Raw genomic sequence first — 13,669 nt, 5'->3', positions numbered from 1 at the left:
ATAATATTATTACATGCATCCTTTTTTTCCCCAGTATTTCTTTTTTGCTTTTGTCTTAACCCCATGGGAATTAGTGTGAAAACAATTATCAGCTGAAACTAGGCCAAATATAGGGCATGTTATAGAGTACAGAAGATCCCAAAGGCTTCCTGACTTGCCCCTTACACCCTATTCCCCATCACTTGTGTTTAACATGCAACTATACATAAACCAACCCCTCCAATCACAAGCATTTTTATGGGTTCTCAATCAGTACTTTACAATTTGATAGAACCTTTCTGATTTTGAGATGTCCAGAGCAGAAAACAATTGTCCAGCAAGGTTCACACAAGAGCTATACAGATGGGGTTTATCTTTTCCATCCCTCAGCTGTTAGTCCCTACTGGTTTTATTATTTTTAGGTACAATTGTCCTGAGGCTAAACAGTAGCCTCCTCATTTACCTTCCCTATGCAAACACAAGTGCACGTACACATACGCGTGCATGCACACACGCGTGTACACACTCACATGCATGCACAGAGCTCTTGGACTTGAAGTTCCCAATAAAAGCTGCAGGCAACTTCAAAACCAAACCAAAACAAACATTTCAACAGGAATTATGAAAAAAAGTTTTAATCACAAAAACATCCTGTTTTGCTTCAGATTCTCTCTCATGCCACAGGCCAGACACCGCCCTACCTGTTTTCAGAGGGGCCAATTATGGGCACCAGGTTTTGGAAACTCACATCTCATCTGTCCTACAACTTGCTCTCAGGGGAATGTGGGAAGGTCAGCGTAACGGGGACAGGCAAAGGGGGGGTGACACCCTGCACCCTTACGCCAGTCCTTCTTCCCTGCCTGAACACTAACACCCCTCAGAAGAAGGTGTGGAGAAGTACAAAATGAACACAGTTATTATTTTAATCATAGTTACTGCCGCAATCCCAGCCTTTGGCAGAAATGGAGCAGGTGCTGCCATGCAGACTCTCCATATGCAGTGCAGGGCCTAAGTAATCGTACTGGTGATGCTCTCCTAGACAACTTAAAGAGAGTAACCCGAGGAGAGGCAAAGTCCCCAACCAGAAGGACATGGGGGGGGGGGGGGGGGACCTCGCAGGCTGGACCTTCAGATCTCACCCGAGGGCACGGCCACACAGATCGGATGTGTACCATGCCCGAGCACCATCTTGAGATGGCTTCTGTGCTTCAGCTTCCAGCCGACGGACGCCGATGGCCCCTTGAGCAGCGCTGCCAAGCGGGGGGGGCTGATCCGGGCGCTCGGGAGGCTGCTGGGGTGCTGGTCCGCAGCAGGTACGGGCTGGACCCGGCTGTGACAGCACAGCGCTACGCAGCACGCACGGTAACGGAGAGGGGACGTGCGGCTCCAGGAGGTCGCAGAAACGTCTGTGTTTCGCTCTCCCGAGACAACACCGGTGCGCTGCTTGCTGTGGCGGTGACACCGGCAAGGACGGAGGAGCGAGCGACATGGGAACGAAGGGAAACAGAACAAACGCCGGGGCCTGGAGGCGGCTGTGGGGGCACTGGCATGACAGAGAGGGGAGAAGCGACGGTGCCGTGGCGAAGCTGTGGCAGAGAGGAAGGTAGAGCAAGGGGTGCGGGTGTAATACTGCCTAAGAGGGAATAGGAAAGGCTGTCCCACGGAGGAGAGCTCCGCACCAGGGCTGCAGGTCGGCGCAGGAGCTCCATGCCGCAGGTTGCATGTAAAGCAGCTGGTCTCAGCGGAGCAGAGTAATCACCAGCCAGGGCTTCCAAACAGGGCCCTGCGGGAGGCAGCTCTGGTGTGCTCCTGTACAAACTACCAGGAAAACGCACTTTTCTAAAATTCAAAACCTCCCATGTTAGAAGGAGGAGGGGATTCGGGTTCCCTCACGGCTGATCACCACGAGCAAACATCCACTGCATCTTCAGGCTGCTACGAGCAACCACACCAAGAGTACACTCCCGAGCATCTCACACAGCCACGAAGAAAAAGCAGTTCGACTACACAGATACTCTTGGGTCAAATCCCCTAGCGACACCGTGAAACAGATTCAGCCTCTGGAGGCTCCTCCGCAAAGACAAGGCTACATGCTTCCCATTTCTGAGGCCAGCTGGAGAATGAAGAAAGGAGAAGCACCAAGAAGCATGAATGGTACCCGACGGGAATGCAAAGCTCACCAGGACCAGAGCCACATTAAGCGATTTGCAGGTGGGTTCAGCCAAAGAGTAGACCTCAGGAGCACGGGAAGACAGGAAAACGCAGCTGCCCCCGGTGCTGCTGAAGGGAAGAACCTTCACTGACCACCGCTGAGGATCTGCAGGGGAGGCAGCGACCGTCACCGTCTCTGTCTAGAGACACCCTTCCAAAATGTGGTCATGCTCCTGCCCAAAGTGTGGTCTGACGTCCTATAGGGATCCCCTGAAGCAGCTGGCTTCCAGAAAATTCACATCTTTTTAACCAACAAACTTTGATGCTTGTTTTCCTCTTAAAAGCAATCTACGTTAACTTTCAAAACATCACTAGAGGGCGTTAAACAAATAGGCGTCTCGATCAAGTTAAACACACAAGTAGAGTACAAGCAGCAGGATTTTGGAGAAAACTGCTTAGCTGCAACCCTTGTATTTTTTCCCCAAGACCTATGCACATCAAAATGGCCTCCTGACCACCGGCTCCCCGGCTCCCCAAGTAAACGCTTTGCCTGTCTTCGGGCACGTCCTGCAGAGCGGCAGCCCACAGCTGGGGCAGCAGAAGGTGCCCAGAAATCCACTCGGGAACTTCCACGCGGCTGGGCGAGGTCTCAGCCAGCCTGCGGGGCAGCTGTCCCGCGAGCAGAAGCACTACCGCTTATACGCACCCCTACCAAGTACCGCCGGCTTCATCGACTTAAACTGGTGCTGGACAAACTAATGACCAGGTCATGGAAAAGAAAGCGCTGGGAAGCCTCAGGCGCAGCACCGAGGGGTCTCCGCGCATCCCGGAGCGCGCGGTCCATGCGGGAGCACCGTGCTCCCGCGGCAGCGCTCGTCGGAGGCCGGGCAGCAACGGCTCACGGGGCGGAGGCAGGGGACACGCTCTCCAAGGCCTTTGCTTCTCGTAGCCACAGGTAACGCAGAGCTGCCGCAGCAGCAGTTTATCTGCGTTAAACCAAGGTACCAGCACACAGAGGATCCCCTTAGGAAAAAGAACACTAAGGGATGGTCTAGAGCAGCAGCAGAAGGGAAAGAAAGGGGGAAAAGTGGGTATCTCTGCGTGATCCTTTCCAGGCAGGGCTCTTAGATAAAAACGAAGTGTCTCTAGAGACCGGACAGCCAAGGACGCAGCAATACATCGCTCCGGACTGCACAGGAACGCCTTGCCTTGGACAGGTCCAGCACAGCTGTGGGCACCCTCCAGGCCCTGCAGGCAGGGAGCAGCATTAGTGTCACAGCCGGTCACAGGTTTCCTTGTTTTTTTTTAAATATAACTTACTATTTATTTCAGTGGAAACTCCCTCCACAGACAGTTGTTCCACGCAGCCACTGCTTGTCTGGATGATTAGTTTGAGGATTTCAGACTGGCATTTTGAATAATGTTTGCTGCTTTCTCCCTTATTTTCCGTTATTTCAGGCTAACTCCATGCCAACATGATATTCTATTGTTTGCTCTGTTGTAGTTTAAAAGCGCCGCAGGCTGCTGCCATTTGGTACAACCGACCCCCCCCCCCCCCCCCCCAGCAGCACGCTGTTGCGCTGAAGCGAGTGCCACGAGCTCCCGGCTCCGCTCCACAGACTGCAGGTTTTCCTGGTGCTTCTGAAAATGCGACCCAGGAGCAAAGGGACTATTGGCTCCGTCACCACGTCCCGGCACGGGCGCAGAGCAACGCGCGCCGCGCAGACCTGAAGCAACGCGCGGAGGCGAAAGCGCCGCGATTCCGCCACGGCCCCGCACAGAGCCGCCCGCCAGCGCGGCCCAGCCCCACGCGGCCGCCCCGCACCCGGGTGTGCGCGCACCCCCCCCCCCCGCACCCCAACAGCAGGGCGCCGGGGCCCCCTCGCCCCCTCCCCCGGCCCCTGTCCCCTGTCCCGCCCCGCAGACCCCCGGCTCCGGCTCCCCGCGGGCGCTCCCGATGCTGCCGCTGAAGCGCGGCCGCCGCCGGGGGGGCGGCAGGAGACCCCGACCCCCCCGCACCGAAACGCAGCGGCCCCGGGGAGCAACGCGCAGAGCCCCCGAGCCGCCGCCCCCGGGCGGGCAGAGCCGGCGGCGCCCCCAGCCCCCGGCAGCAGCCGCCGCTGCGGGGAGCGCAGCCCCCGGCCCGGCCCCGGCCCCGGCCCCGGCCCCGTCCGCGGCACTCGCCTGGCTCCGCGGCGCCGGCAGCTCCCCGCGGCGGTCATGCCCGCGGCGCAGCACACGGAGCGCGGGGCGGCGGCGGCCCCCGGGAGCGGCGCGGGGCGGGGCGGGGGCGCGCAGGAGGGCGGGGCGGGGCGGGGCGGGGCGGGGGGCGCGCAGCAGGACTGGGGGGGCACCCAGCGGGATTGGGGGGCACAGCGGGATTGGGGGGGCACAGCAGGACTGGGGGGCATGCAGCAGGATTGAGGGGCGTGCAGGGGGGGCGTGCAGCGCGGTGGGGGAGTGCAGCAGGATTGGGGGCACAGCAGGATTGGGGGTGCACAGCGGGGGGGTGCACAGCGGAGGGGCACACAGCAGGATTGGGGGGCACACAGCAGGACTGGGGGGGCACAGCGGGATTGGGGGCACAGGAGGACTGGGGGCACACAGCGGGGCGGGGGCACCCAGCGGGATTGGGGGGCACAGCGGGGCGGGGGCACAGTGGGATTGGGGGCACAGCGGGACTGGGGGCACACAGCGGGGCGGGGGCACAGCAGGGCGGGGGCACACAGCAGGACTGGGCGGGCACAGCAGGGCGGGGGCACAGCAGGATTGGGGGCACACAGCGGGATTGGGGGCACAGCAGGACTGGGGGGGCACAGCGGGATTGGGGGCACAGCAGGATTGGGGGTGCACAGCAGGATTGGGGGCACAGCAGGATTGGGGGGGCACAGCGGGATTGGGGGCACAGCAGGACTGGGGGGGCACAGCGGGGCGGGGGCACAGCAGGACTGGGGGCACCCAGCAGGATTGGGGGCACAGGGGGATTGGGGGTGCACAGCGGGGCGGGGGCACGCAGTGCTGCTCCCCTGGTGCCCAGGAAGCCGGCCCGGCCCCGGGCAGCCCCCGGCGGGAGGGCGGGTCGGTGCCCCCGGGTCGGTGCGGGGGGGAGACGTGCGGGGGAGCGCAGAGCTGGGGGCCAGTGCTCAGGCCCTGGGCAGGCTGCGTCCCCCCGCTCGGCTGGGGCTGGGGGCGGTGGGACGTGGGGCTGGCGCCCGTCCTCGCCGCCTCCCCCCTCCCGGGTGCGGGTGCCCAGGGATCGGCCCGTCTGCGTTAGAGCAAAGCCCGGCAGGCGCTTCCCGGCCTGTGCTCCCTCCGGAGAAATTCCAGGTGGGAAAGCAAAGTGGAAAAGTCACCCCGTCGCTGAAGTGGGGGGGAATGGCCTGCTCCTGGCTCAGCTTGCACGGCATGACCCTCCTGTCCCTGTGTTCACCTCTCATCATCTCCGTTTGCTCAAAGCATCGACAGAAAAATAGGATGTGGAAAAGGATTTGTGCGGGGGAGAATGGCAGAATCTGCCTGTTAAAAATAAGCATTTCTGTGCAGGGTTTCAGCAGAAGTCCTTGCAGGCTGGAAAACCAGAAAGCGAAGCAAAGCGAACCTACCGCGGGAGGAGGCCCAGCAGATCGGGTCACTGCCCTCCTCGGTGCACAACCTCCCTTCCCACGGTGGGCCTTGCCGGGACCAGAGTCAGGGACTAAGATGGGGAAAGTTACCCCAAAACTGTGCTGACAGATACTTTTTCTGGGCAAACTCCATGGAAGAGCCAAGGACCCATGCGGCCGGAGACAGTCACGTTTTTTGTTCTTGGACAGCTGAGCAGGAGAGTGGCAGTGATTTTACAAAGCGTCTCACACAGTTCCTGCTCTGCCGCCTTCCTTCACCTCCACCTCGGATTTCCTGCCCCAGCTTCCACCACCAGCAGCCTTGCCCACCTGGTTTTCCAGCTTCTCCTGTAATCAGTCATCTTCCCACTTTGCCTATGCCTATCTGCATCCTTCCTTACATCCCATTTCCACAGAAAACTCCAAAAAAATCAGGCCCTGCACAGCAGGTCATCCACCGATGGGTGGGATTAGGGAGAACGATTCTGGTTGCAGCTGAGCAGTACACATCACATTATCTGGAGCCATCAAATTGCAGCCGTTTCCTCCGTGACATGATCTTTTCCTGACCCTCACTATTCCCATCTTCTTCTGGCTTTTTTGCCTCCTTATTTTCAAACTTCTCCATTTTTTGCCATCTGTTCTCCAATTAGACTGCAGCTGTTTGAGGGAGAGACCACAACCTTTATTTGGGTTACAATCTATTGCAATGCAGATATAAAAATAATGGTAAGAAATTTTCCAGTGGAACTTTTTTTTCCCCGAATGCTTACGAACAGCTCACATTTGGAGGAAACATGTTCATTTTGGCACATCTGGTGGAACTCGGGCAAAAGCCTCGCGCGGGAAGGCCCTGGCGTGGACCGTTTCCCTCCGGCACAGCTCAGCTCGGCCTCTCCGCTGCCTGCCCGAAGCTCTCGAGTTTCAGGAGCCGGTGAGCACGGAGCAGGTCAGCTCGGCGGGGGCTGGTCAGGTGCTGGAGGCCTCGTGGATGGGGCTGCTGCTCTCACGGCAGACGCCTGGCACCTGGGCTGGAAGCCCCGGCTGTGTGGCTGGGACGTCTCCAGGACGGGGCTCCTCTGCGCCGGGAGTCCTGGTGCCGTTACAGAAATGGACCCAAGCAGTGCCAGAGTCACAGTCGCCAGATCAGCTGGGTGCTGCTGCTGCTCAAGGACTCCTTGGGTCCTCGGCCAGATAGAAAGTCCATCCATCACCTCCGCAATCCTACCAAGACTGCTGGACAGAAATTATTACAGAAAACAATTAAAGCAGGCACTGAGCAGGTACGTTCCTCTCTGAAATTATTCCTAAAACTCCCTCTGTGTCAACCAAAGCCACGACTGCGGCACATTTCATGGGACCAGAAATAGCCCGCGGTGGCAGGCATCCAGCTTTCCACCCTCGTGGGCCTTTCGCACCCACCGGCCCTCCCCGGCGTGGAGCAACCCCCGCTCGTGTCCGTGTCCGCAGCCCTGCTGCAGGGCTGGTGCATGAGAAGCACGACGGTCCTAAAGGGGAGGTTAGTAGCAGAGTAAGCACGTTTAGTAATGCAGATTCTTGTTTTGGAAGAAAATCCAGGATGGCCCATTGCTTTTGTCCTTTCTAATTACTATGAGATGAGTAATCGTGGGGATGCCATCGTTTATCACCAGTCTTACCAGATCTTTTAGCCCTTTTCAAGTGCCTTGGCAAGGCCTGTGTTTTTTCGTTCCTTGTATCCTCCTCCTTTATTAAGTATCTGCTTGGAACATTTTGTTACTTATTTACTATGTGTCTTTCTACCTTTATCTTTTTTTTAAGGGTTATTTTTTCTTTTTTGAGCACCTCTTCCTGCACCGCAGAAAGCAGCAGGCAGATGGCCCTGCACGGGGACTCGCTGAACGCCCAGGACGGGAGCAAGCGGGTGCCTCTGCCACGCCACCCACCTCTGGTGCTTGCCCGGGAGGAGAGGCCGTCCCGTGGGAACGGCTCGCTTGCCTTCCTCGGCACCTCCTCAGCCTCCTCCTGGACCGTTCTGCAAGGAAGCCAGTCCGCGCCAGTGGTGCGGGCACATTTTATCGTCAAGTCACCTGTCAGCGTGGCCAAAACGTGGGATTTTGCGGAAGGGCCGCAGAGCAGGGGCTTAGCTCTCGCTGGAAGGAAGGGTAACGGGGCGGCTGAAGCCAGGGGCTCCCCTGCTGAGCTCCAAAGCTCCCGTCGGGAATGCGTTTGCCGTCGTGGCCGGAGCAGGGAGGCGCGCGACGGCCCGGAGAGCAGGGGCTGGGGGAGCGGGGCCGCCCGTCACCCGCAGCGCGCGAGGAGCAGGAGGCGCCGGGTTTACTTCCCTCGTTTTTATTTGTGCTGCAGGAAGTTTCCTTCAGAAAGCTTTCTGTTTGCACTGCACGGAAGATCTGTCCATGTGGAGAAGTCAATATGTGTTGAGAAAACCCCACCGGAGAGACTGTTCCAAGGTAGACGGGTACCGAGGGCGAGAGACTTCCACGGTTCCATCGCTCCGAGGAATTTCTGTGCTACAAAGTCCTCTCTGGAGACGTGCTGGAAAGAAAGCACTGGGGAGGGGGAATGAACTCCATGCTAAGATATTTTGATCTCTTCCACGTTAAAGATTCAGTGCTGCAAACGAGCACTAGAAGCGTTAAAAAAACTGAGGTGTTAAAAAAAAGAATCACACCTCAGTCACACAGGACTGCCTTGCAAAACGAAGTGATTTTAAAAACTATAAATGAATAAATGAGGGATGTCTGTACACTGTCGTCTCATCTTTACGTTTCTCTATGCATATGAGATTTAAAAAGTTGAGATTTTTCAGTAACGACACCGCTCCTTTGTCACTAAACAACCTTTACAAATATTTTCCAGCGTAAGATACCCAAGAGATACTTTTGGAAAATTAAATAATAGAAAACCCCCGAAGACATGTGTATGTGACTTGTTTTTAAAAAGAAAAACTGAATCAGCTACCTTCCCCCCAACATATATTAATGGAATATTACAAATTAAGCAATCCCTTCCCGCACAGCTCCCCATCAGCTCTCATTCTAATGCGAATGCCTTTGGAGGCATTTCCAATAAGGCAAAAAGTACAAATAGGCCAGACAAATTTAAGGTTGCATACAGTGCTGCTGCTTACTGATGGCTACTGGTGGATATGGTTGATATTGGTCACGAAGATGCTCCGCATCCTTTGTTTTCACTCATGTTTTTCTGTGCCCGGTGAACCGGATCCACCATCCTGAAGCGGTTCTGCCCGCTATCCGGTTACAACAGTACTGCTACAGGTAAAACGGCACAGCCTTTGCCAGAGGAGCTCTCCAGATACGAGCCTCCTGCCCAAGAAACATCCATGAACAATCATTTTCTGAAACATAGTTAATCTTCATAAGAAAGGGCTCAAAAATAGGATGCCGTTTTCTCAGAGTAGTTTGTTTTATGGTATTATAGCAGCTGTGTAGAGGATCAGCTACGGAAAAAGGAAATGGATGTATCAGGCTAGAAGATAAATGCTGATACACTCAATATGGAGCGGAATTAGCACCATGGCATTTGAGAAGGTCATCTCTGCTTGGGTTGTCTTTGCTTGCGACTTCGTTGCTGGGCTCCATCATCTGCCTATCTTCCTGTCCTTCTGAATCACTCTGCAATGGTTTTTTTTTTTCCGTTTCCTATTTTGAAATGTGAATACACATAAAACATTTTTAAAGATACGACTGCTCCAAGCCAGCCAAATTGGCTTCAAGCCTGGATATTACAGGGAGGAATTCAGTTTTGGAAACCTGACAGCATCAGTGGTCTCTAGGCCCCTGGTGTCTTTCAAGGGGGCACCGAATGTCAGAGCTCCGCTGAAACAGCCTTTTCCATCAGGGAAGCCCATTTGCAAAAAGATCAAAATCAACTGCAGTCCTCAAAGCAAGTCTTTAGAGAGTCATTCAAAAAAAAAAAAAAAAAAAGAGAGAATTTTTTCTCAAAAAAACGTTCAAGATAAATTGCCTGGCAATGGTTATTCCAGATCATTGTGCTCTGGAGGAAGGCGCAAGCTGTGCAGTATCGCATGGGAGGCATCTCAGACTGACCCAGTTGCACATCTCTAGCCCCATCTACATTACAAAATAAAGAATCAGCCAAGGGATTCCACTCCAGCACAGCTGCTCCCTTTGCTGGTTACGGAGTTGTTTCAAAACCTGGTGTAGTCCTATCACAGAATCACGGAATAGGTGAGGTTGGCAGGGACCTCTGGACATCATCTAGTCCACCCCCCTGCTCAGGCAGAGTCACCTGGAGCAGGTTGCCCAGTTACCCTTGTCCAACGAGGTCCTGAGTATCTCCAAGGATGGAGGGAGACTCCCCAACCTCTATCAGCAACCTGTTCCAGTGTTCAACCACCATCAATGAAAAAGGTTTTTCGTGCCCATTGCTTCTGGTCCTGTCACTGGGCATCACTGAGAACAGGCTGGTTACATCGTCTTACACCCCCCTATCAGATACTTATACACATTGCTAAGACCCCCCCGAGCTTTCTCTTCTCCAGGCTAAACAGTCCCAGCTCTCTCAGCCTCTCCTGGTATGAGAGATGCTCCAGGTCCTTGATCATCTTTGTGATGGGGAGCCCAGACCTGGGCACAGCACTCCAGATGTGGCCTCATCAGGCTGCGGGGAAGGGCCACCTCCCTCAGCCTGCTGGCAACACTATTCCGAACGCAGCCCAGGATGCCACTGGCCTTTTTTGCCATAAACGCACACTGCTGATTCATGTTCCACTTGTTTTCCACCAGAACTCCCAGGTCCTTCTCTGCAGAGCTGCCTTCCAGCTGCTCAGCCACCAGCCCGTACTGGTGCATGGGGTTATTCCTCCCCAGGGGCAGCACGTCAGCCCTTTGTGGGACTTCATAAGGTTCCTGACGGCCTGTTTCTCCAGCCTGTCCAGGTCCCGCTGAACGGCAGCACAACCATCTGGGGGATCAGCCACTCCTCCCCGTTTTGCATCACCTGCAAACTTGCTGAGGCTGCATTTGGTCCCATCATCCCGGTGACTAACCAAGATGTTAAACGGTGTTGGTCCCCCGTACAGACCCCTGGGGACCACCACTAGTCACTGGACTTTGTGCCACTGATCACAAGCCTCTGAGCCTGGCAGGTCAGTCAGTTTGCTGTCCACCTCACTGTTTACTTATGTAACCCATACTTCACCAGCTTGCCTAGGAGGTTGTTATGGGAGAAACTGTCAAAAGCCTTACTAAAGTTGAGATAAACAATATACACTGCTCTCACCTCATTTACCAAGCCAGTCATCCCATTGCAGAAGGCTATCAAGTTGGTTAAGTGCAATTTCACCTTTGTAAAACCGTGCTGACTACTCCAGATCCCCTTCCTGTCCTTCATGCATCTGGAAGTGGTATCCAGTCCTCCTCCCCCTGTGTAGGCAGAAAGCGCCTGGAATATTTCCCTTGTGTGTGGGACACGGCTGAGAACTTCCCCTGCTGCCATCAGATCTCTGCTGCCAGGTCTGTGTGTGACATGAGCGACTCAAGCAGAGACAGGCCAGTGCTGAGCAAAAATAAATTTCTCAACAGATAGGAATATCTGTTTTGATTAGCTAATTTTTTGGAGCAGTTATTTGATAGTGCAGAGAAATTATTTGAAGGAGTCTGTCAACCTGCATGATCAACGACTAAATTCACTAGGCTCCTGAAATGCTGCACGACCCATGACCGCATTTGCCAGGCTGCTGATGTTGTAACTCACCCTGCACTGAGGTCCAGCAGTCTTAATGAGATGTTTGCTGAACAAATGCAGGGATCAGCTAAGAAACTCCTCCATGTCTAGCACTACACTGCCGGTGAGCTGAAACCCGGGGAGCTGCTCCTTCCCTTGAAGCATTCGGCCATAGGCCACAGCTGGGGCAGATTACTGGATTATCCGGGCCGTGGATCAGATCGGTGCAAGTCTGTGTTCCTGTGCCCGGAGATTCAGCGATGACTTTCGACGCGTGAAGACTAGCCCGTCATGTCATCCCTGCGTGTCGTTGTTAAACGTGGCTCCCTCCGGCTGGATCTCCTTCTCACGTCAAAGGCTGAGCTGATCCTGCAGCAGAATGAAACATCCTATATGCACTGTGTACTCCTCTCCCTGATTTACGGTTTCCTTTAGCAGGGCTTGCTGGCATCCTGTTTGCCTGGCTCATTCAAGGCAGGTTTGTAACTTCATTCAAGGCCAAAAATACCATAAGGATATCTGTACAATGATTCAGCATCTCCGAAGAGCATGAAGGCTGCTGCTAAACGGAACATGTTTCCAAACAGCAGATATTCCTTTTTCTTTCCTTCCTCAGGCCCAAAAGACTGTTTGTAAACAGTCCTCCTTGCCACAGTCCTCTTAACCATCATTTCAGGTATGCATTTCCATGCACTTTCCAGTTATTGCCCTTTCTTACCCTCAACCTGTGAGCTCTTGAAATGTGTGTGTGTGTGTGTGTGTGTGTGTGTGTGTGTCTGTAAGGTCCCGAACAGCTGAGAAGAAAGTGACTGGCTTGCTGCTCTGTGAAAAGTGTTTTGCAGACAGGTTGGTAAATGGAAAAAAGAATCAAGGCTCAACTAGCAACAGCTCCCTTCACTGCCCGGTTGGTAGTTGTTAGGGTGGGATGTCACATAGTCTTGCTGCTGGGCCGGGGAGAAATGTCTCCACGAGAACACACGTAACGTTCTCCCACTGGTACCCTCACCCTTCCTAGCACTAACCCAGGCAACCGGAGAACATGAAGCTCTTTCAAAGCCACCTTTATTTGGAGCTGTGCTCATGTTTGCAAGATAAACTTGCAGCGTGTCTTGCCACACTAGTAATCAGGCAGAAAGGATTAGAAAAGATCTCAGATATCTGGCCGTGGTGTTGTGGCTTCTGGAGTCTCATCTTTTGCATTTCCGTGCATTTCCGTGCCTTGAACTAGCCAGTTTCAGTGTGATGTTAAGCCTTCATTGAGCCATAAGCGCAGCTGGAAATGCCCATGCAAATATCCCTGACCCACTGAAATCAATGGGATAACGCACTGGTTGCTCCCTGTTCCTCTGTCGACGAAACATTAATCACATGAACAAACTGAGCAAGATTTGGGCCATAATTTCAAGCAAAGTGATTAACTGGGCTTTGCCGTGCTTCTACTTCGCATTTACAGTCCTGCAGCCTCAGAGGACACCACCCAGTCAGGAACGCTGTGTTTTCTGAACAGCTTTCCGCAGGTGTGGAAGGGACCCAGGAGGAGAGGAACTAGAACTGGTCTTTAGATCTCTAGTGGCGATGGCACCAGGAAAGCCCTCTGTACGTGCCTGCTCCTGCTTTTGCCTGTCGAGGAACAGGCTGTCACACGGCTGGTTTGAAAGGGACAGAACAGGTCTGTTTACACGGTGACCGTGACAGTGGATGTGGTTCTGCAACCTCGGCCTGGCAGTGGCTGACAGGAGCCCTGACAACACACTGGAATACACGTTACTCTTGGAGAGCACGTGCTGAATGTCAGAGGGCTACGGGAGCCTTCGCAAGCCCCACTATGCACCACAGATTTTGAAAAATAGTTTAAACGGGTAATTAAAGCTATGCATTTTCTGAAGTAGTTTAGAAAAGAATTGCTATGGTTGTTGCAGTATGCTGGTACGTTATATCTACTTAAACGTGGTTTAGTTAATTCAGGTGACAGAACTGGAGAACATCATCAACGCGCAAATGAGGCTGCGGTCAGCGGGAGCGCGCTGCGTGGTTCAGACATCCAGGGCACTGCTGCTTTACTTGCACGTGCTGAAAGAGAGTCTAAACGTGCAGCACGGGGGCCACTGCCGGGGCTGCCTCTGCCGTGCGCCCCGGCCCCTGCGGGCAACCTACCTCGCAGCCAGCACCGCGTAGCTCCTCTTTCGGGGCGGGTGGGGAACGCTGCGTTTCACGGACCACGGGGCAAG

General features: G+C 54.6%; 1 protein-coding gene across 2 annotated transcripts in view; it reads right to left on the bottom strand.

Annotated features, from left to right (window-relative positions):
• Window positions 1-4,425, bottom strand: part of LOC112980856 (rho GTPase-activating protein 20-like) — a 38,924-nt gene extending 34,499 nt beyond the window's left edge. For both annotated transcript variants that reach the window (XM_064518500.1, XM_064518501.1), the window contains exon 1: window positions 4,315-4,425. Coding sequence is in view for 1 of the 2 variants with exons in the window: in XM_064518501.1 (XP_064374571.1) it covers window positions 4,315-4,352 (38 nt within the window). In the remaining variant the exon portion in view is untranslated. The remainder of the gene's footprint in view (window positions 1-4,314) is intronic.
• Between the last annotated feature and the right edge of the window lie 9,244 nt (window positions 4,426-13,669).

The sequence above is a fragment of the Dromaius novaehollandiae genome, chromosome 11, assembly GCF_036370855.1.
Source record: "Dromaius novaehollandiae isolate bDroNov1 chromosome 11, bDroNov1.hap1, whole genome shotgun sequence".
Taxonomy (NCBI): domain Eukaryota; kingdom Metazoa; phylum Chordata; class Aves; order Casuariiformes; family Dromaiidae; genus Dromaius; species Dromaius novaehollandiae.
Note: the sequence above shows the minus strand (reverse complement) of the source record. Positions and strands in the feature narration are given on the sequence as shown.